This window comes from Plecotus auritus (genome assembly GCF_963455305.1).
Source record: "Plecotus auritus genome assembly, chromosome: 7".
Classification (NCBI taxonomy): domain Eukaryota; kingdom Metazoa; phylum Chordata; class Mammalia; order Chiroptera; family Vespertilionidae; genus Plecotus; species Plecotus auritus.
Genome location: NC_137774.1, coordinates 82712209 through 82736103, shown reverse-complemented (window position 1 = coordinate 82736103; position 23895 = coordinate 82712209). Strand labels below are relative to the sequence as shown.

The window sequence follows — 23895 nt, the reverse complement described above, 5'->3', positions numbered from 1 at the left end:
GGCAGATTGACTTAAAAGTGCCTGTAATTATTTAATTAAAGCAAATGCCTCCATGATTGAAAAGGTACTTAAATGGGCTCCCTCCCGTTTGCCTAATGATAACCACCAAGGACTCTCTCTCTCTGTTTCAGAGGCCCCCTCCCCCAGGAAACTGCGCAGTGACTCACCAGGTATCATGCCTTCAGCTTTGCTGCGTCTCGTGTGTTACACTCAGTTTCCATTTCCTTTCTGTCCATCGCGCCCTCCCTGCCCCTTTATTTGGCCCTTGCAAATTTCTCTGAGATTCCTGCAAATTCTGAAGGCTTGGACATCTTAGTTCAAAACTGTCCTTCATCACAACCAAGATCAACACAAGACGACCTTGTGCCTTGACCCATTCTCCTTCCCCCCTTCCGCTTCGGCATGACACGGCACCGAATGTGTCCCTGTCACCACACGGTGATGAGAGCTTAGAGGCTGTGTCACTTAGATTGTTCTTACCTGCGTGAGAGGGCCTCTCTTACACTGCTAGGGACACTCGCCCTCCCTCGTCCAGCTAACACTGCACGGAGCAGGTATGACAATGCCACAATGTGGGTACACTCCTGGAGAATGGCTTCAGTCTGGCTGGTCTAGTTCACTAGTCAGAATTAACAAAGCACAGGTTTATGGAAGCACAGCCCAGAAATCTGCCCCCTCACCCCCCGGGCTGGGGTTTCACAAATTTGTCCGCAAGGAAAGTGAGAGCTTGCCATAATGCCTTCCAAGTGCTGGGACTGCGCGGGGCTTCAGCAAGGCCTGGCTCCTAGCTGCATTTTCAGCATGTGAGGGTGACGTTAGCCACCACAGAGCTGGCAGAGTCCTGGCAGAGCCTCTTCCAGAGTCTCACTGCACGTACTCACTCACGGGTGGGGGATGGGTACCCAAGACTCTAGGAAGCGCCTGGGGCCCTTCACAAGGCAGTTAAGAGGTCTGGACGTCTCTAAGGGTTTAACAACCTTTTCATAAGTACAGTTAGGCACCTGGGGCCTGGTTTTCCTCTCATCCTCCTGAGAGGCCGGGCAAGCCCTGGCTGTCTTGTCTTCTTTTTTCAAGAATCTCAGCTTTGCTGTCACTACTCAAATACTTAAAGCTGAATGAGGTCTTGGCAGGAGCTTTTAGCCTCCAGGACACACAGCTCCCGAGCTCTCCTGCCAGCTCATTGGGAACAGAGGATTAGATGAACTCTAGGGTCGCCTGGAGCATGGGACCCACAGATAATGGGGGCCCAGTCCTCGTGAAGCAGCCGGTGCTTACACCCTCGTGCTGGTCCCTACTGGGCCAGCAGCGCCTTGAGTAAGTTCTCTGGTCCACATTCTCCAGGACCAGGTTCTTTAAGAAAACTTTTACAGGGGTCCCTTACTTCCTGTGACAGTTATAGCCAGTGTCAACCTTTGCCTAGGATTTTAAATCAGTCCCTTCAAGATAGACAAACCTGAACCAGAACAGGCTCACAGGGCTGAAGCCTCAACAGGGGACTTAAAATAACTCAGGGAGTTTCCTCCTTAGACCAAGGAGCATGCCTATCAATTAGCAAATACTCTTCCAGGAGGCAGGGTGCCTGGAGCCTGGAAGAACAGGAGGCACTGATTCTGGCCCCAGGCCACCCACCAAGTTTGAACCAGGGTGGAAGTAGGGGAGAGCCTGGCCTGCTGCTCCCCCAGGGCTCCGAGACCCTGCCTGCTCTCTGGCCCAAATTCCTAGAAAAAGACTTTCAAGGTTGCACTAGAGAGAGATGGAAATTTAGTTTTAAGCGAGTGGGAGGCCTAGAAGTTGGCCTGAGTCTAGCTGGGAGTGGCTACAACTTTAAGTATTTATTCCTGATCGCTGTACTTTGGGGGTGCCATACTCTGCACCTAGTGGGTCTCTCCCACCCTCGGACCCCAATCCTGTTGGGATTCCCTCTCTCAGCGATCAGGATCCTGTAGGCCTTGCTTATGTCTCCAATCTGACCTGTCCGCGTTGTTCTTAACTCAAGTATCAATAACCAGGATGGGCTCACCTTCGTGGCTTTTCTGTCCAGGCTTTGCGTGGTCAAGCGGGTCATTTTTCTTACAAAGTCTGCTTTCTTCTTAGACATCCTAAAATGATTTAAGACCTGACATCTGAATCAGGTCAAAACAGGGCCAGGTGGCCAGAGCCCCATGCAGTTATTGGTTGTGGCCACTGAAAAGGAGGCTAACATTCCTTCCCAACCGTGAAGGTTAAGTGCAGGTGGAGCTGACTTTTCCTCCTCCTGCCAGCCCACCCTCCTTTGCAAAGCCTCACTTCAGGTGACCGGGGTCACCTGAGGGTAACGCAAGTGGTCACCCAGGGCATCAGGCAGGATAGAGGAGCCGGGAACGGTAAGGACAGAAAGGGGTGTCCTACCAGCTAGAGCTAAAATACACCTTGGATTAACAGGTTCCACTTATTTTTCTAACACATACTCATTGAGCACCTGTTATAAGCCAAGAATGGTGGCTGCCATGATGAGTAAACAGAGGAGACCCCCACCCTGGGGAAACTCAGCCCAAGAACTCTGTTCCATAAAAGCTGGGCGCCGAGTTGCCTGTAACCAGAGCAACCGCACCTTCCCTCTCAGGCTGCCCTTAACATCATTTCCACCTTCTTCCAGTTGAAAACCTAACACCCTTCCCTCCTCCCCGCTCTAAAGACAAGGTGCAGGATGAGAACCTTTCTCCTTCATACCTACTCCACAGGGTATGAGTAAACCCAGCGGACGTGGTCACCGCAGACCAGGATCCTGGAGTCAATGAATGACCAGCCAGACATTTTTTTTAAAGCCAGGGGTTCTGCTTTAAAGAACCTACTTTCCCCTACTCTAGCTGATCAAACGTAACCATACCTTGGAACTGGTCAAGATTTGCTGACTTCAACCTCAACATTTGTGTCTCATTCGAGTTTGTTTTCATTTCTCTTTCTGAAAGTCTCTTACGACAATTTCTATACTAAAGAAACATGTGTTTTCTTAAAACCCACAGGCGAGGAAACGAGACCTCTTTTGTTCCCTCTAGAAGGTCTGGAGGACGTCGAGTTATTGAAAACGCGGATGGTTCAGATGAGGAAATGGATGCTCGTGATGCAGACTTCAATGGAACCAAAGCCAGTGAATAGACAATCTTGCTGAAAACAAAAACAACACCCAGTGGACTCTGCTTAGCACTGTCCAAATCCATTTTCAAATTCCAAACCTCACAAACACCCCTCACAATGAACATAACACCTCCCTGTGCTCAGGGCATCAATTTAAGTTTTGAATCGTGTACCAAATGAGAAAAACCAACAGGAGACACAGACACACCCACTTCCCCTCTATCAAAGAATTGTGCAGAGGTTTTGAGTTTTTAGATAAATAGATCCACAGTAACTTAATCACTGGCAACTTAGTTTACATAAAATGGGGAGAAAGTCACCAAAAATGGGTGCCACCGCCCCTCCCACTCCCAAGCCATTTCCTACCCTGTGTACTCTTCCAACATCGTGAGTAGGACCTGGTTTGAAAATTCTTTCCCGTCCTGGTTATTACCACACCTCAGATGCACACAGTTCACTGAGACCAAGTGCCTTCCGTAACCACCTGAATTAAAAAGGAGACACTGCTCGAATGGACAAGAGCAGGAATGTTACACTGTTTTATATGCACCCCGACTGTATTTAAGGACACCCTCACGGATAAATAAAAGGATATAAATCACTGGAACATGGTGTTGTTTTCTACAGAGCGAAAGAATGAGGGGCAGGGGGCACGACCCTAAGAAGTGAAGGTTACTTCTTAAATGGAAACACTGAGGCCTAGGGAGGTGGAATAAATGGCCCAAGTTCCCACCTGGCAAAAGCGCAGCTGCAAAGTGAGTCTGTGCAAGGGGCTTCTCCAGCCAGGAGGTGGGCAGCTCGAGGCTCAGAGAGGAACATGATCAGGAAGAACATCTTTATCCATCAAAACCAGTACGTATGTGATGTGAAGAACACAAGACTTCCTTGAATTTTTAAAGTTAAAACACAAGACTTCGCACAGCAGGGTTTGACAAACTCTGTAAAGGCCAGAAAGTAAATATTTTAGTTTACATATGGTCTCTGTCACAGATTCATTTTTTTTAAAACAACCCTTTAAAAACATAAAAACCATTCCTAGCATGAGGACCATAAAAGACCAGGCCATGGGCCTTTCCTTCCTCAGCTGGAGGCTCCAGACAGAGATTCCTTGCAAAAGTCCCTTCCACACAAAGGAGTCCATGCACCAACCCCAGGGGCTCAGACAGATTTGAGAAGAGAGCAAATATGGAAACGGCGAAGGCTCGGCTGAGTGACCAAATGCTAATATACCCTGAACACTACACAAACGTATCCCAAGTGCAGTTTGAAGAAGTTGATTCGAAGGGAAATCTTTAAAAAGTGGGTTTTTTCATATTTAATTACTTGGTTAGGAAGCAAGCTTTTCACCACCATATGAGCAAACACAGCGCACACAGCATTTACTGACCACCACACACTAGGTGAAAATTAGTTTCTCTTGATTTTATTCTTTTAAAAAAATAAAAGTACATATTTTCCCATTACAGGTTAGAATGTTTCTAGGATAATGAACCAGGCACTGAAGTTTAATTCCCTTTGAATTTCAGTAGCACTTGAAGAGTTCTATTTTCAAAGCAAGGATATTTTTGCTGTTCTTTTGGAAAAATAACTTACATTACAAAAGGAAGGCTGTTGAATTACACACATGCTCCTGGATTCATGTCTTCTTTTTAGGTGTGATGGAGAGCGTGAGACAGCAGTTCCTAGCAGAGATAAGCATGTGCCCCGTCCACGGTGAAAATCCTGTGTGTGTTTCTTCTTTGACAAGGAAGCTTCAACAACAATCCTGGTGGTTTAACCTTATTTGAAGGTTACCCTGATTATTTCATTATGGCCATCAATGAAATTCTACTCTTAAAGGCTGTATTTCCAAGGCCACTTCACACGCATGACTTTGAGGGTCCTGAGCAGAGGTCACCTCATGCCAGGGGTGGGGCGCAGGACAAATAACGGTCGGGACACATGTAAACAGGAAAGATTTTCCACTGACCTGGTCCACGCAAAATATACTCTGAAACTCGAGCAGACCTCTAAAAGCGTCAATGAGCCAGATTAGAAAGTGTGGGAGGTACACTACATAGTTTTAATCAACACATGCCTAGTTGACTCTCTGCTCTTAGAGGTGATCTCAGTGTGCCGATCCTTGCTGTCCACGCAGTGTTGAGAGACTTTGTTCTGGAAGACAGCTCCAGGTGAACGGGACTGGGGAGCCCGAGGTGGGCTCAGGTCCCCTTGTAAGGCGTCTCCCTCTGGATGTTAAAAACACTCGCAGGACTTGGGTCAGCTCACAATGATGGGGTAGCTTCAGCACTCACACTCAGAGCCCTTTCCAGCAGGTCCAGTTTGTCCCTGTCCATCTGCAACACACCGACATGGAGGCTGGGATTGAGACGGCATTCCACAGGGTCAACCACCAGGGCCACAGGCAATGGCCTTAGTCATTGGCTAGTGTGACTGCTTGCCCATATTTCTCAAACTACCTTAAAAAAAACAAAAACCTAGTATGAAGAGGGGACGAAAGGTAACAACTCCCGCACAGACACCAGTGGCTTTGCTTCTGCGGATTTCCTAAAGCAACAGCTTGACTACACCCTGGGCTGACGGCAGCGACGGTGAGGACAGATTTGAAGGCGGCTTCCCAAACTCCAGGCGTTTTCCCGACCTTCAGACAGAGCAAACCAAATTAAGCGGACATTACAGCTGTTACAACTGACTAGCATCGGGGCCCACAGTTATAAGAATGAATATCAAGAGTCAGGAGCAGGGTCACTGTGTCTCAATTTTCTCTCCTGTGAAATGAAGGACACTGGCTGTCTAGCGCACACATTCCCAAGGCCACACCGGAAGCCCGGGTGCAGAAAACCCTCTAAAAACACCCACTTTAAAGGTCTGGAAGATATGTGCGTTGCTACAGAAAACAATTCTTCATTTCCTGTCACCTGTCTGCCAGGGACCCACCAAACTGTGGCTTGGGATCCAATAAGATGGTGGCACATCTTAGAAAGTTACTGATGCTGGAAGCTGCCCTGATTTTCTTCAGGCAAGAAAGAAAATGAAGCCATTAGAGTTCAGATTTGTTTTCCAATCCTGTGACTGGCTTCAGGATTCTAGTCTGGCTGGAATTTATTGCCAGTTTCCAGAAGGTTCTAAAGTTTGTTTTGTTCTTTAGGTGTTTTTTTTTAAATCCTCTTCTGGAGGAAGCAGAGCAGTATTAGAAGCTCAAGTCCCAGATAAGTGATTTATACAGGACATCCTCACAGTGTGACCAGGAGCTGGGGCTGCAGAATCTGATAATAAACACAAGCCTCTCCTTGGCCATTTGCCCAAACAGAAGACACCACCTAACTCTGTCTCCAGAGATGGGGTAGAGTTCACTGACATAAACCTGCAACTTTTAAAAAATGGCTTTCGGACCCGACTTGTGCGGCCCAGTGGTTGAGCGTCAATCTATGAACCAGGAGGTAATGGTTTAATTCCAGTCAGGGCACATGCCCAGGTTGCAGGCTCGATCCCCAATAGGGGATGTGCAGGAGGTAGCCGATCGATGATTCTCTCTCATCACTGATGTTTCTATCTCTCTTCCTCTCTGAAATTAATAAATAAATATATGTATGTGTGTGTGCGCGTGTATTATATACATCTATAATAATGAAACCGTAAAATAATAATAAAAGCGTGATATGCTCATTAGATTGGACATCCTTCCGGACGACCTTCCAGAGGAAGCCGGGGCTGCGAGGAAGCCAGGTCCCGGGTACCAGAGGGAAGCCGGAGCGGCAGCCAGAAGGCCTCCTCTTGCACGAATTTCATGCATCCGGCCTCTAATTTTTTTTATTTTTTTTTTAAATGGCTTTTGGTCAGAGGTAGCTAGAGGTTCCCACCTCAAGTGACAGCAAAAGGTACTGACCCTTTATCACCCAGAGGCATGCTGGTGCTGCTTGGCCGTCTGTCACCACCATCTCTGTTCTTGCTGGCTCGCCCTGAGGTGGGGCCACCTGTCCTGTTTGGGGACTGCTCGTATACGAAGTTCCGGCAGGATGCGAGCTTGGACTCCAGTGCCTGGAGAGAAATAGGCTTTCATTTCTCAAGTTAAAGACAAGAACTCGTATCTCTCACTGGAGCCTAAAGCAGTGTGTTGTGCACTGGAATTCCCAAGTGGGGCCCAAAGGAATCCAATGCACAGCCAACTTAGACCTGCAAGCCTAAGATATTTAGCTGCTTCCTGGAAATCACTAACTCTACCCATTATCCAACCCTGCCTATGGGAAATACGGAGATTTGAACAAGGACTCTGCTGTAAACAGACCCCACAAAAACCAAAAGGGCACTGAAACCGGCCCCCCAAGCTTCTCTACACTCTAACTGCGCAAAATATTCAGAGAACTGTTCGTATAACAAAAAACCAGATGATCCAAAGCCCAAAGTAAAAACATAAGAAAGGAGTTGCAAGCTCCTATTAAGTTGCAGCTCTGAACACATACATTCTGGTTGATGACAGACTGACAGGAGTTAAATTGTGTGGCCTTCTGAGCATCATTTTAAAAAATAAAATGAAAAAACTCAAAGAATACCTATGTTATTTCTTAAGCACAAAAGAATCCTTCTCTGTAATTAATATAAAACCTATTAAGTTCTCTGCTCCAGCCTTTCAAGATTTTCTCTTTAACTCCCTGAGAAATAAAGAGAAGGCAATTTTCAAATGTTTGTTTTTTCAAATTAAGAAAAAAAATCATAACACACCATTTGAACTTGCCAAATTCCAAGGAAAAAATGGTACAGGGAAAGAAACATCTACCCAGGGATCAAAGGGATGACTTAGAGTCAGGGCCCACAGAAGCGTTCATGATTCTAAAGGATGCGACAGACCCAGAGCTACACCTAGAACTCATGAACTCTCTGTTAAAGGCGAAAAGAAGTGGTAAGGTCATCCCTCACCAACTTCCTGAAAGACAGGCAAGAAGCCACAGCAAACCCAGGGAGGCGCCAGTCAGTCTTACCCCTACTTTCCGCAGCAGGTCTCCCACGATGTTGAGGGCTGATATCCGGGCTGCAGGTGTGAGGGGGGTCCCACCTGTGGAGTCATCTAGGCCTGGGTGTGCAAAAGGAAGCACATGTAACACCAACCCATAGTCATAAGTCTGTGCACCGACATCGCTAAATGCAAAACCCCAGGGGCAGGCGGGGGAGGCTACTCTTGCCTTGGGTTCTGGATGCTTCCCTGTTTCATTCAATAGTTAACTGTCTCACACAGTAAGAACCTATTTAATGACCAACCTGTAACAGCCTTACAAGGACTATATTAAACATTTATCTTTACATGTTATTCTTCTACAACTAAATCAACACAAGCCCTGAAATCCCAGGAATTCCACATAGCAACTTAACACCAAGAGCCTCTGAGCCAACCACACTTGAAAGGGTTCTACTCTGCAGAACCGCCCTCCTCAAAGCAGACCAGGGGTGGCAAGCCCCTCAACTCAGGCCTCCATCTCCTCAGCCATCAAACAAGGGTAGCACTTTCATTATTTGCACTTGGGGCCTGTGGTGAGAATTCAGTCAGGTTACATATATGTATGTATATGCGTGTGTGTGTGTATGCAAAGCACTTTAAGCCGGGTGACTGGCACATACTGAGCACTCAATAATTTTATATTACTATTATTTGCTATTAAGTAACCCTTCAGAATCTCAGTCAGCAGAGAGGCTGGGGTGAAAACTCAAATTCCTCATTTTTACAACACAGCACAGGTCACAGTGGCTCCATTTCTAGTTGGATATATTGCTGGACCCACAAAACACTTATTTGGTTACCAAAATTTTACATCTGGAAGAGTTCATATTCAACAAGAGGATTTCTGGCTTCTGGTGAAGAATGGAAATGTCTACTAATGCTGGGCCTAAATTTCCTGTGGCAGGAGCAGAGCCCCTCCAAATGAGGCTTCCGTTTTCCAGTTCATCCCAGACTCCACTGCTCTCTATTGCCTCACACGCATGAGGCTCTTCTCACATGCCTCAATGCTCTGCCCTGTGAGCATCCCAGTTTGCTCCCTGCTGTCTAGCCCAGTCCAATTTCTCTCTCACTCAGGAAAGCTTTGTGAAGCAAAGAAAGTCTTCCCGACTCCATTCTCCTTACCACGTCTGCACGTCCCCGGTGTGGTGAAGCTAGAGCTGGGTGCCCGATGTGCCACAGGAGTGGATGGCACTGAGCCCGTGGCCTGCACGGCTATGTCTGTCCTTTCAGCTGCCACCGAGCTGGGCATGGGAGTCCTGGGTTTCTCCTGCTTTTGCTGCACAGCCAATTCCTGCCGCAAATCTGCACGAGGGAAAGAATTCAGATTAAGCCTTTGCATTGGGTGATGGGAATGGAGATGCGAAAGGGGAAGGGGTCAGCAGTAGACCCTGATCAAGGAAAAGAAGTATCAGGGTGAGAAACTCTAGCTAGAAACCCTGAATGACATGAAACCCACAGGATATTGCCTAGCAGGCAATGATTTTTCTTTTGAGTAAAAACCAAAAGGTGTAAAAAAAATTAACTATGGCAGTGATACACTAATGCTTTTATTGTTTCAAAAGAATGCCAATGTAGAATTCTAGGTGAAAAAATATGCTTCCCCAACCCATCCTCAAATGCCCCTCCCTCACACATCAACCATAACATGGAGATCTTTCCAATCCCTTTTCTCTACATTTTCAAATATACGATTTATATAGGGTGGGGCAAAGGTAGGTTTACCATTGTTTATATGGAAAATAATACAATCCTATCTAATAAAGAGGGAATATGCTAATTGACTGCTCTGCCCTCAAAGATGGCAGTGCCCACAGCCAATAAGGAGGGAAAATGCTAATTGACTGCCATGCCCTCAAAGATGGTGGCACCCACAGCCACAAGATGGCTATGCCCAGTCCCCTCAGCCCCCCAGCCCTCCAGGGCTGGTCCGAGGCACAGGCAAGCCTCAGATGGCGGCTGCCCAGACACTCAGAGCTGCCCGAGGCTCAGGTAACCAGGGCCGGCTGAGGCTTGCGCTGCCGGCAGTGACAGCCACAGAGGTGTGATGGGGCATCGCCTTCCCCTGATTGCCGGGTCACCTCCCGCCCCTGAGGGCTCCCGGACTGTGAGAGGGGGCAGGCCCGGCTGAGGGACCCCCCCCTCCAGTGCATGAATTTTCATGCACCAGGCCTCTAGTAATTAATAAATAGTAATACAAGAATAAACTATGTTTTGCATACTCAGAACGGTAAACGTACTTTTGCCCCACCCGGTATGTATATGTATATCTATTAAGCATCTAATACGAATGATTTTCAGTTAGCATAAACAGAAACGTACATCTACTGTCTATGACTTATCTTTCTCCCTTCAGTGGTCTAACAATTGTCCTATAATCGCATTTATATCTATACCGTTAGTTTAAACATTGGTTAACACTGCACAAAATAAGTCTATGTAATTTATTTAACCACTTCCTTACATTTAGGAACAACTACTCTTAAACTTGGCTTTTCTTTCTTTTTTTAAAAAAATATATTTTTATTGATTTCAGAGAGGAAGGGAGAGGGAGAGATAGATAGAAACATCAATGATGAGAGAGTATCAATGATCGGCTGCCTCCTGCACGCCCACCACGGGGGATCGAGCCCACAACCTGGGCATGTGCCCTTCACTGGAATCAAACCCAGGACCTTCCATTCCTCAGTCCGATGCTCTATCCACTGAGCCAAACCAGCTAGGGCTGAGCTTTTCTTTTTAATTCCCCTTCTACTGGCCACACATTATAAACTAAATGTTATAAACAATTAACTGGAACTTTAAGTGTGGTCCCACACCCTCGGACCAGACAGCCTGTGTGCCAAGCAGGGCTCAGATTTCCAGCAAAGGTGACCCCAGGCAGTGCTCTCAGGGAGGGAGAGAGGACAGCGCTGTGAGGGCAGGGGGAACAAAGCCCAGGCCTCCTGACCTCTGGCTTCATCCTTCAGTCGCTGAACAGATTCTAGGAGATTCTCCTTCTCATCAAGCTCGCTCTCCAAGAAGGCATTTCTCTCAATGGCTTGATTCAAGCGCTGCTCAAAGTCTTCCAGAGACATGATCGTGGCCCTGGGGAAGAGAAAAGCAAAGTTGTCCAGGAGAGCAATCGGCGACATTCATCTGGTGCCTAGACACTGGGAGACGAGAAGGGTCAGACACATGAGGGTGGGAGTCCCAGCACTGGCACTTCCTAGATTATCACAGACCTGAGCAAGCCAAGGCCTTCACCTTCGGGGACCTGGCTCTTCACCTGCAGAATGGGAATTGTCTTAGCTCATGAGGTGCACAAAACTGTACTGAGGATTAAATGAGATAACATCCATACAAAACTTAGCCGTGAGCCAAGGCCTCAGTAGGACCAATTGACTGCCAACAGGTCCATCTTCTCTTGAAGATGATCACTGCAAACAGTACTCAGAATATCCAACTAAAATACACACGCAATGTAATCACATGCATTTAAACAGATAAAATAAACTATCTTTAATTTCTCAGGTACCACAAAACATTTAAAAGTTCAAAATGCCCAGCCCGGGTCCAGCTGCTCTGTTAACCATCACTTCTTGTGGACAGTGTAGACATTCCAATGGAACGCTGAGTGACAGGCACTGAGAAGTGCTGGGTAAAGAAAGTTACCTTTTCTGAGGCACTTGCACAGGTTCCTCGTATGCAAAGCGGGGACAGTGCCTCCACAGGGGTTTGGGGTGGGGACAAGTAGAGTAATACAGGAAGCGTGCAACAGATGTTTCACACATATCGTAAGTGCTTAATAAATGTCAGCAATTTTTATTACTGACCCCATGTTTGTCTCCAGAAGACCTTTAATATCCTGTTCATTGTATCTCACGGTGATGAGAAGCATCTGTTAGGAGTGGACCCCAGGAGTTAACACCTGTCTCTCCCACATAAGACTAGCTAAGTGTCCTTGGATAACCCTAACGGTGTAGGGACCATAACAAGCAAATAGCTGATGGTGTCAAAAAATTATTGTTTTGCAGCAGACTGTCAAATGTTCCAAATATAACTAATGAAATTTTATAATAAAAGTGTAATGTGCCCTGACCGGTTTGGCTCAGTGGATAGAGCGTTGGCCTTCGGACTGAAGGGTCCCAGGTTCGAATCCAGTCAAGGGCATATACCTGATTGTGGGCACATCCCCAGTAGGGGGCGTGCAGGATGCAGCTGATCGATGTTTCTAACTCTCTATCACTCTCCCTTCCTCTCTGTAAAAAAATCAATAAAAAAAAAATATATATACACATACATATATATATATTATTTTTTAATGTAATGTTTTTAAGGTTTTAAAAACAAAAGTTTTGTGTTCCAGAACTTTATTCATTGTACTAGAGGCCCAGTGCACGAGGGGAGGGGGGTGTCCCTCAGCCCAGCCTGCACCCTCTCCAATCTGGGACCCCTCTCACAATCCAGGACTGCTGGCTCCCAACTGCTCGCCTGCCTACCTTCCTGATTGCCCCTAACTGCTTCTGCCTGCCAGCCTGATCACCCCCTAACCACTCCCCTGACAGCCTCATTGATGCCTAACTGCTCCCCTGCCAGCCTGTTTGACCCTAACTGCCCTCCCCTGCAGGCCTGGTCACCCCTAACTGCCCTCCCCTGCAGGCCTGGTCCCCCCCAACTGCCCTCCCCTGCAGGCCTAGGTCTCTCCCAACTGCCTTTCCCTGCAGGCCTGGTCGCCCCCAACTTCCCTCCTCTGCCGGCTTGGTCACCCCTAACTGTCCTCCCCTGCTGGCCTGATCGCCCACAACTGCCCTCCCTTGCAGGCCTGGTTCCTCCCAACTGCCCTCCCTTGCTGGCCATCTTGTGTCCACATGGGGGCAGCCATCTTGTGTGTTGGAGTGATGGTCAATCTGCATATTACTCTTTTATTAGATAGGATAGAGGCCTGGTGCATGGGTGGGGGCCAGCTGGTTTGCCCTGAAGGGTGTCCCGGATCAGGGTGGGGGTTCCCTTGGGGCGTGGGGCGGCCTGGGCGAGGCACCTGTGGTGGTTTGCAGGCTGGCCACGCCCCCTGGCGACCCAAGTGGAGGCCCTGGTATCTGGGGTTTATTTATCTTCTACAATTGAAACTTTGTTGTTGTTGTTATTTATTTTTTTAATATATTTTATTGATATTTTACAGAGAGGAAGGGAGAGGGATAGAGAGCTAGAAACATCGATGAGAGAGAAACACCGATCAGCTTCCTCCTGCACACCTCCCACTGGGGATGTGCCCGCAACCAAGGTACATGCCCTTGACCGGAATCGAACCCGGGACCCTTCAGTCCTCAGGCTGACGCTCTATCCACTGAGCCAAACCGGTTTCGGCTACAATTGAAACTTTGTAGCCTGGAGCGGAGCCAAGCCTTCTGCTTGCTTTGGGGCGGCAGCCATTTCTGTTGGGACTTATGTATCTTCTATAATTGAAACTTTGTAGCCTTAAGCGGAGGCCTGGGCCGGCCAGGGTGTGCGGAAAGCTTGGCTTCCTCCATCGCCGGGGCAACCCTAGCCTCCTGCTCTTTCCAGCTCTGTGGCTGCCGCAATTTCTGTTTGGTTTTATTATCTTCTATCATTGAAACTTTGTAGCCTTGAGTGGAGGCCTAGACCGGCAAGGGCAGGCGGAAAGCTTGGCTTCCTCCATTGCCGGGGAAACCCATGCCTCCCTCCTGCTCTCTATGGCGGTACCCATCTTGGTTGGATTTGCATATTCGCTCCTGATTGGCTGGTGGGCATGGCTTGTGGGTATAGCGGAGTGATGGTTAATTTGCGTATTACTCTTTTATTAGATAGCATAATGGTGATTTGGGCTTCTACCTCATCTGATTTAACATTCAACTATTCAGCACTTGGCCAAAATGAGAACCAATGCAATTTTAGTAAAAATAAATAAATAAATAAATAAATAAAAAATCAAAATTACAACTAATCTACAGAATAACCATCATTCAGAACCACCTGAATTCTAGCTGAACAGAAGACCTACAAGTAAAAATCTATTTAATGACCAACCTGTAACAGCTTTACAAGGACTATTGACACAGGTAGGAGGGGTGGAGACATGGAACCAGGTGGTCCCACACCCAGGAGTGGTGGATAAAAATTGGGAGGGATATATCTTGGCTGTGGAGGTTGCCCCAGAGGAGAGAGAGGTCCTGGCCTCACACCAGGCCCCCCCAGCCCAGGGTTCCAGTGCCAAGAAGAGAAGCTCTGAGAACTTCTAGCTGTAAAAGCCAGCGAGGATTATGGCTGAGTGAGATGAAGGGCTGCTCGAGTCCCAGGCATTCCTCTTTAAGGGCCCATGCACAGACTTACTAGGACTCACTCCCTCTGAGCTCTAACCTTGGGCAAGCAGCTCAAAGGGCACCAGGGACATATGGGGAGAAACTGAATTTTCTGGGCGAGGGCTGAAGAGGTAGCTTTCTCTCAGACAAAAGTGCTGGCAGAGGCCACTGTTCCTTTGCTGAGCCCTCCCACACAGAGCAAGCAGGTGGTGCCATATCTGAGCCTCCATCAATCTGGCTATCACTGTTTGCCCTGGCCTGGTGATTCCCTGAGATCTCCCCCAACCCAACTTTCGGATCTGCCCAATCTGTTTCCAGTGGCTTTTCCATACAAACTGCCTGTTTTGGCTCATGCTTCAGACTTTCCTAAAATCTTCCGAACACGCAGTATCTGGTCTCGGTGTGCCCCTTACCTTTTGTTAAGTGACCCCAGGCCTGGCACTAGTGGCAGCCAGCCTTGTTTCACAGCGTGGCCTCTCCTGGGCATCTCCGAGCCCACCGCAAGTAGCAGCCATCTGCAGACTGCTTTGTAGCTCATACCAGGAGGCCCCAGGCAGAACTCAGGCAGCGGCTTACTTTGGCCTGCACGTCAGGCCTGAGCCTTTGCACCCAATGGACAACTTCAGACCACAGCAAAGCACCACCCAACCACCTCCACAATAGACACACTCAAGGAGCAGACTCAACGGGCACCAGAGATCCACCGAAGTAAGTCCTGTTTCATGGGTTGGGCCCCTGAACAGCTTTTCCTTAATGGTGGTCGCAGCTAGTCCTTGCAGCTGACTGGCCTGGGGATAAATCCCTCCAAATGATGTAACAATAGCAATCAAGGCTCAACTATAACAGGAGGGTACACATGGCCCACAAGGTGGGGTATGGAGGGGACACACCTGGAGAGCCTAGCTCAGGTGAACAGGGAGGCTATACCACTAGACCCTATAGAGCACCTACTACATTAGGCCACTCTACCAAGCCTAAGAAACATAGCAGCTCTACATAATACATAGAAACAAACACAGGAAGGCTGCCAAAATGAGGAGACAAAGAAACATGTCCCAAATGAAAGAACGGAACAAAACTCCAGAAAAAGAACTAAACAAAATGGAAACAATCTCCTATATGCAGAGTTCAAAACACTGGTTATAAGAATGCTCAATGAACTCAGTGAGAACTTCAACAGCATAACAAAGGACATGGAATCCATAAAAAAGAACCAGTCAGAAATAAAGGGTACACAAGCTAAAATGAAGAATAATTCACAGGGAATCAATATAGAGTAGATAAATCCAAGAATCAAATCAGCAATAGGGAATACAAGGAAGCAAAAAATACCCCATTAGAATAGCAAAAAGAAAAAAGAAACAAAAAAATGAGGATAGTGTAAAGGAGCCTCTGGGACAACTTCCAGTATACCAACATTCACATTATGGGGGTGCCAGGAGAAGCAAGAGAGCAAGAAATTGAAAACCTACTTGACAAAATAATGACAGAAAACTTCCCTAACCTAGTGAAGGAAACAGACATGCAAGTCCAGGAAGTGCACAGTCTCAAACAAGATGAACCCAAAGAGGCCCACACCAAGATACATCATAATTAAAATGCAAAAGGTTACTTCCTTCCTTCCTTCCTTCCTCCCTCCCTTCCTTCCTTCCTCCCTCCCTCGCTTCCTTCCTTTCTCCCTTCTTTCCTCTCTCCCTCCCTCCCTCCCTCGGAAAAAAAAAAAAATTAAAAAAAAAATCAAATGCAAAAGGTTAAAGGCAGAAAAAATCTTAAAAGCTGCAAGAAAATAACAGTTAGTTACCTACAAGGAAGCTCCCATAAAACTGTCAGCTCTTTTCTCAATAGAAACTTTGTAGGCCAGAAGGGACTGGCAAGAAATAGTCAAAGTGATGAAAAGCAAGGACCTACAATCAAGATTATTCTACCCAGCAAAGTTATCACTGAGAATCAAAGAACATATAAAGCAGCCGTGGGCAAATTACGGCCTGCGGGCCGGATCCGGCCCGTTCGGCTGTTCTATCAGGCCCGCGGAGCTGAAAGAGTGGAGGGTTCTCTTGCTCTCCCCTCCGCTCCTTTACTTTGAATTTATATTAGTTCACACAAACACTCCATCCATGCTTTTGTTCCGACCCTCCGGTTCAGTTTAAGAACCCATTGTGGCCCTCGAGTCAAAAAGTTTGCCCACCCCTGATATAAAGCTTCCTAAGGCCCTGGCCAGTGTTGCACAGTGGTTAGAGTGATGGCCCACACACCAAAGGGTCTCGGATTCGATTCTTGGTCAAGGGCATGTACCTGAGTTGCAGGTTTGATCCCTGGCACCAGTTGGGGTGCAGGAGGCAACCAATCAATGTATCTCTTTCACGTCGCTATTTCTCTCTTTCTCTTTCACACACACACACACACACACACACACACACACACACACACACAAAATGTTAAAGAGTCTTCTTTAAGAAGAGAATATAAAAAATAAAATGGCAATATATACAATTGAATCTAAGAAACAAAATGAACAAGCAGAACTCAAAAATACAAGTTCTCATAGGTAAAGAGAGCATTTTGACAACTACCAGATGGGAGGTGGACTGGGGAATGGGTAAAAAAGGTGAATGGAATAACTGATCCTATCTAATAAAGAGGGAATATGCTAATTGACCATCACTCCTTCACAAAGATGGCGGTGCCAACAGCCAATAAGGAGGGAATATGCTAATTGACTGCCACACCCTCAAAGATGGCAGTGCCCACAGCCACAGGATGGCAGCACCCAGTCTCCTCAGCCCCGCCGGGGCAGCAGGCGCACATGGCACAACTGGGCCTGCCCCCAGATGGGTCCAGCCGCTCCGTGCGCCTGCTTCCCGAGTCCCCCAGCCTCCTCAGCCCCCCAGCCGCCCAGGGCTGCCCGAACCTCAGGTAACCAGGGCAGGCTTGCGCTGCCAGCAGTGGCAGCAGCAGAGGTGTGATGGGGGCATTGCCTTCCCGATCGCCGGGTCGCCTTCCACCCCTGAGGGCTCCCGGACTGTGAGAGGGGGCAGGCCGGGCTGAGGGCGCCCCCCCCCCACCCCAGTGCATGAATTTTCATGCACTGGGCCTCTAGTAGTTAAAGAAGAGTCAAAGACATGTAAACTACAGCATTGGTAATATATAGTTAATATTCTAATAACTATGTATGGTGTCAGATAGGTATGGTATGAAAAATATCAAGATGATTATTTAGTAACTTACATGATCTCCAGTCACTGAAGTACATCTGAAACTAATCTAATAGTGTATGTAATTAAAAAGAAAAATAGCCTGGCTGGTGTGCTCAGTGGTTGAGTGTCGACCTGGTCAGGGCACATGCCAGAGTTACAGACCCGATCCCCAGGATGGGGCATGCAGGAGGCAGCTGATTGCTGATTCTCTCTCATCACTGATGTCTCTATCTCTCTCTCCCTCTCCCTTCCTCTACCTGAAATGAATAAAAAGATTTTTTTTTTAATGAAAAGAAAGAGAAAACAAAAATACTACTAGAAGAAAACAGAGGTTAATTGTTTTATAACCTTGGAATGCAAAAGGCCCTTCTAACTATGACTGACTAATAAATTTGATTACATAGAAATCAAATAACTTTTGACAGTAACATACAATAGATAAACCTGGAAGACAAATGACAAACTCCAAATATTTTCAATTTGTATCACAAACAAATATAGAAAGATCTCCTAGAAATTGATGAAAACAACAACCAACAACCCAATTTAAAAACAGGCAAAGATAAACAGAGTTCACAGAAAAAGAAATAAAACTTATCATACTGGCAGAAATCCAAAGTTTGAAAACCTTCTGTTAGTGAAGCTATTTGGAAAATAGGGACTTACATGCTGTTGGTGTAAGTATACAGAGAACTGGGCAATAAGTATCAAAATCACATATGCAGGGGGTGGATCAGGAGCCAGGTAGAGGGGATCAATGGGGGACACCTGTAATACTTTCAACAATAAAGATAAATTTTTAAAAAATCACATATGCACGTATTTGACCCAGAAATTCACTTCTGGGAACTTATTCTACAGATATGTGCAAGCAATGCTACCACTCATTATAGCAATGCTTATCTCTGCAGAAGAATGAAAATGAAGCAGATACCCATCCCAGGGGACTGGATAAATTATTATGTATTATACATACAATGCCAACCATACAATAGAATATTACGTACCTGGGGGAACAAAAAAGAAGAATGCACTGTGTCCAAATACAGAAGATCTCCAGATCTATGTTATGTGAAAAAGCAAGATGTACAACAATACGTACAAAATGCTTTTGTGAAAAAAGAAGGGAATAATACACATTTCTATTTCTATTTGGTTGAATTTGCATAAAAAAACTACTCCTTTGTATGTTATTTTAGAATCACATGAATGTATAATCACTCTGTGTTAGACTGCATTACTGGTCCCAATTCTTCACCCTCCCCACATCCACACCCTTGCTATGGCCTCATTGTGGGTGGACTGTACCTTCCCACCCCTTGACATGGCTTGGCCATGTGACTTGCTTTGATCAAGGATATATGGGTGGGATAAATAATATGCCAGTGGCTTGCCAGAAATCAAAACATACTATAAAGCCACAGTAATAAAGTCATTATGGTGTTGGTATAGTAATTCATAAATTATACATTGGACCAAAATAGAGAATGCTGAATTAGATGGCAGGATATATGAGAAGTTAACATTAAACAGAGCTGAGTTCAATTCAGTGGAAAAAAGCCTCAAGAAATAAGAAAAAGTTCAAATAAACAAACTTTACACCTAAAGGCACTAGAAAAAGAACAATTGAAGCCCAAAGTTAGAAGGAAGGAAATAATGTAGATCAGATCCAAAATAAATGCAAGAGTCACTAAAAAGGCAATAGGAAATCAATGAAACTGACAGTTGGTTCTTTGAAGAGATAAAATTGACAAACCTTTAGCTAGACTAACCAAGAAATAAAGAGAGAGTTCTCAAATTAAAAAAATTAAAAATGAAAACTGTCCTAGGTGGTTTTCTCAGTGGTTAGAGCATAATCCGCAGACTGAAGCGTCACAGGTTCGATTCTGGTCAAGGGCACATACCTCAGTTGCAGGCTCAGTACCTGGCCTGGTCCGGGTACGTGTGGGAAGCAACCATTGATGTGTCTCTCTTACATCCATGTTTCTCTCTCTGTCTCTCCCACTCCATTCCATTCTCTGTAAAAAAACCACTGGAAGGCCTGGCTAGGTGGCTTGGTTGGTTAAAGCATCATCCCATACACTCAAAGATTGTGGGTTCAATTCCTGGTCAGGGTACATACCCAAGTTGCTGGTCCGATTCCCAGTCAAGCAGAGACAACCAATCAATGTTTCTCTCTCTCTTTTTCTGTCTCTATCTCTTTCTATCTCTCTAAAATCACTGAAACATATCCTTGGGTGAGGATTTTAAAAAAAATAATAATGTGCCTTAAAATTATTCACAGTTCTAGTCAGATAATTTCACTCCTAGGAATTATCTAAGGGAAATATGCAGATGCTCAAAAAGATATATCTACTGCCCTAGTCAGTTTGGCTCAGGGAATAGAGCGTCGTTGGCCTGTGGACTGAAAAGTCCCAGGTTTGATTCTGGTCAAGGGCACATGCCCAAGTTTCAGGCTTGATACCCAGTAGGGGGTGTGCAGGAGGCAGCCGATCAATGATTCTCTCTCATCATTGATATTTCTATCTCTCTTTCCCTCTCCCTTCCTCTCTGAAATCAATAAAGAAATATGTTAAAAAAATTAAAAAATGTATATTTTTATTGATTTCAGAGAGGGAGAGAGAGAAACATCAATGATGAGAGAGAATCATTGATTGGTTGTCTCCTGCACACCCCCTAATGGGAATTGAGCCCGCAACCTGGGCATGGGCCCTTGGCCAGAATCGAACCCGGGACCCTTCAGTCCGCAGCCTGACGCTCTATGCACTGAACCAAACCGGCTAGGGCAATAAAAATACATTTTTAAAAAAAGAGATATATCTAATAAGAAATTTACTATGGTATTATTTGTTAGCGTGATAGAAAACAAACCAAGATCCTAGAACAATAGTATATGTATTTGATGAGATATTATAAATGAATAAAAATGTTTAAAAAATAAAAAAAACAAAATCAATGGAAAAAATAACCTCCGGTGAGGATTAAGGAAAGGAAAGGAGAGAAAAGCAAAAGAAAGGAAGGAAGCAAGGAAGGAAGGAAGGAAGGAAGGAAGGAAGGAAGGAAGGAAGGAAGGAATGGATGGAGGGAGGGAGGGAGGGAGGGAGGGAGGGAGGGAGGGAGGGAAGGAGGGAGGAAAAAAAAGGAAAAAAGAAAGGAAAAAAAGAAGTTACACTGATAGAAATACAAAGAATTATAAAAAACGACTACAATCCCATTTATAAATGAATCAGAAAGAATAACATACCTTAGACTAAATTTAACTAAGGAGGTGAAAAACCTATATACTGACTGAAAACTCTAAGACACTGATTAAAGAAATGGGATGAGACACAAATAAATGAAAAGATACCCCTTGCTCATGGATTAGAAGAATATTGTTACACTATCCATACTACCCAAACCAATCTACAGATTCAACATAGCCCCTATCAAAACTCTAATTGCATTTTCCACAGAACTAGAATAATTCTAAAATTTGTTGGAACCACAAAAGACAAAGAATAGCCAAGCAATGTTGAGAAAGAAGAACAAAGCTGGAGTCACACTATCTGATTTCAAACTATACTACAAGGCTGTAGTAATCAAAACACAATGGTAGAGAAACCAAGATGGCGGCATAGGTAAACACCTAAACTGCTGCCTCGCAAAACAATTTCAAAACTACAACTAAAATACAAAATGGACATCATCCAGAACCACAGGAAGGCTGGCTGAATGGAAATTCTACAACTAAAAGGAAAGAGAAAAGCACATTGAGACTCAGAGGAGCTGCAGAAGGCAGAGCTACTGAGGTGCGCATGCGGAGACGGCTGGCAACTGAGTACGCGGCTGGCTTTCTCAACCGGGAGGGAGACAAAAGCTCCCGACTGCTCTGAACTCCAGTTCCGGGAGAGACTCTGGGGACCCAGACTCATTCGGGGAGAAACTGGACTGTCTGGCAGCGGGAGAAACTCGAGGGCAGCTTTCTCTCAGAGGTGCCTGCAGCGATTACTGAGGGACGCTGAGACCCAGGGGCCTCTTAGGGCAGGGCTGACGGGAAGCCACTGCTGTCTGCTCCGCCCTGACACTCCACCCCATCCAAGCTGAGCACAGAGGCTTTGCAAGTCTTGTCTCATAAGGGTGTCTCCAGCACAGAAGTTCTCCCAGCATAGACACAGCTGATCCTCACAGCCAATTGGCCTGGAGGTCAATTTCTCCCAGTGATACCAACAACAATCAAGGCTTAACTACAACAAGACTGTGCACACAGCCCACAAAGGGGTGCACCAAGAGTGTCCACCTCAGGTAACTGGGGAGGCTGAGCCACTGGGCCCTATAGGACACCTAGCACACAAAGCCACTCTATCAACTCAGGGAAGCAACCAAAATGCAGAGACAAAGAAACAGGTCACAAATGAAAGAAATGGATGAAAGCAAATGACTGGATATAGAGTTCAAAACCACGGTTATAAGGTTTTTCAAGAATTTCCTAGAAAAGGCTGATAAATTTAGCGAGACCCTCAAGGATATGAAAAAGGACCAACTAGAAATTAAGCATACACTGACTGAAATAAAAAATATTATACAGAGATCTAACAGCAGACTAGAGGATCGCAAGAATCAAGTCAAAGATTTGAAATATAAAGAAGCAAAAAACACTCAGCCGGAAAAGCAGAAAGGAAAAAGAATCTAAAAATATGAAGATAGTGTAAGGAGCCTCTGGGACAACCTCAAGTGTACCAACGTCAGAATTATGGGGGTGCCAGAAGAAGAGAGAGAGCAAGATACTGAAAACCTATTTGAAGAAATAATGACCAAAAACTTCCCCCACCTGGTGAAAGAAATAGACTTCCAAGTCCAGGAAGCGCAGAGAACCCCAAACAAAAGGAATCCAAAGAGGACCACATCAAGACACATCATAATTAAAATGCCAAGAGCAAAAGGCAAAGAGAGAATATTAAAAGCAGCAAGAGAAAAACAGTTACCTACAAGGGAGCACCCATACGACTGTCAGCTGATTTCTCAACAGAAACTATGCAGGCCAGAAGGGAGTGGCAAGAAATATTCAAAGTGATGAACAGCAAGAACCTACAACCAAGATTACTCTACCCAGCAAAGCTATCATTCAGAATTGAAGGTCAGATAAAGAGCTTCACAGATAAGAAAAAGCTAAAGGAGCTCATCACTGCCAAACCAGTATTATATGAAATGCTGAAAGGTATTCTTTCAGAAGAGGAAGAAGAAGAAAAAGGTAAAGATAAAAATTATGAACAACAAATACATATCTATCAACAAGGTGAATCTAAAAATCAAGTGAATAAAAAAATCTGATGAACAGAATAATCTGGTGAATATAATAGAATCAGGGGCATAGAAAGGGAGTGGACCGACAATTCTCGGGGGGAAAGCGGTGTGGGGGGTGCGGGAAGAGACTGGACAAAAAGCGTACACCTATGGATGAGGACAGTGGGGGGTAAGGGCAGAGGGTGGGGTGGGAACCGGGTGGAGGGGAGCTATTGGGGGAAAAAGAGGAACAATTGTAATAATCTGAACAATAAAGATATATTTTTAAAAAAACCCACAATGGTACTGTCATAAAAAGTAGACATGTAGGTTAATGGAACAGAAATAAATCCACACCTATATGGTCAATTAATTTATGAAAAAGGAGGCAAGAAAATACAATGAAGTAAAGACAGTCTCTTCAATAAATGGTGTTGAAAAAACTGGACAGATAATATGCAAAAGAATGAAAATTTTTTTTAAAATATATTTTATTGATTTTTTACAGAGAGGAAGGGAGAGGGACAGAGAGCCAGAAACATCGATGAGAGAGAAACATCGATCAGCTGCCTCCTGCACAACCCCCACTGGGGATGTGCCCGCAACCAAGGTACATGCCCTTGACCGGAATCGAACCCGGGACCCTTCAGTCCGCAGGCCGACGCTCTATCCACTGAGCCAAACCGGTTTCGGCAAAAAGAATGAAATTTGATCACTTTCTTACATCATGTACAAGGATAAACTCAAAATGGATTAAAGACTTAACTGTAAGACCTAAAACCATAAAACTCCTAGAAGAAATATAAACAGCAAACTCTGACATAAGCCTTAGCAATATTTTTTTTTGGATATATCTCTTCAGAGAAGAGAAGCAAAAGAAAAAATAAACAAATATGACACCACCAAAATAAAAAGATTTTTTTCACAGCGAAGGAAACAATCAACAAAACAATATGATAACCTACTGAATGGGAGAAAATATTGGCCAATAATATATCAGATAAGGGGTTACCAATCTGATTAAAAATTGGGCAGAGGA

General features: G+C 45.4%; 2 protein-coding genes across 8 annotated transcripts in view; one reads left to right on the top strand and one right to left on the bottom strand.

The window, feature by feature from the left end:
- MYH11 (myosin heavy chain 11) overlaps positions 1-3719 on the top strand; it is a 122821-nt gene extending 119102 nt beyond the window's left edge. The window contains exon 42 of the mRNA XM_080681648.1: positions 3003-3719. Coding sequence (XP_080537774.1) covers positions 3003-3135 — 133 coding nt within the window. The 3' untranslated portion in view covers positions 3136-3719. The remainder of the gene's footprint in view (positions 1-3002) is intronic.
- A 793-nt stretch (positions 3720-4512) lies between these two features.
- The window catches only part of NDE1 (nudE neurodevelopment protein 1), a 41227-nt gene continuing 21844 nt past the window's right edge, over positions 4513-23895 (bottom strand). For 3 of the 7 annotated variants that reach the window (XM_080681651.1, XM_080681652.1, XM_080681649.1), the window contains exons 5-9: positions 11052-11188; positions 9227-9406; positions 8091-8182; positions 7001-7152; positions 4517-5755 (exon numbers count right to left, since the gene is read on the bottom strand). In XM_080681651.1, the coding sequence (XP_080537777.1) occupies positions 5662-5755; positions 7001-7152; positions 8091-8182; positions 9227-9406; positions 11052-11188 (655 nt within the window). In that variant the 3' untranslated portion in view covers positions 4517-5661. Of the gene's footprint in view, positions 5756-7000; positions 7153-8090; positions 8183-9226; positions 9407-11051; positions 11189-23895 lie in introns of all 7 variants that reach the window. The other 4 variants (XM_080681654.1, XM_080681650.1, XM_080681655.1 and 1 more) reach the window with 3 other exon arrangements.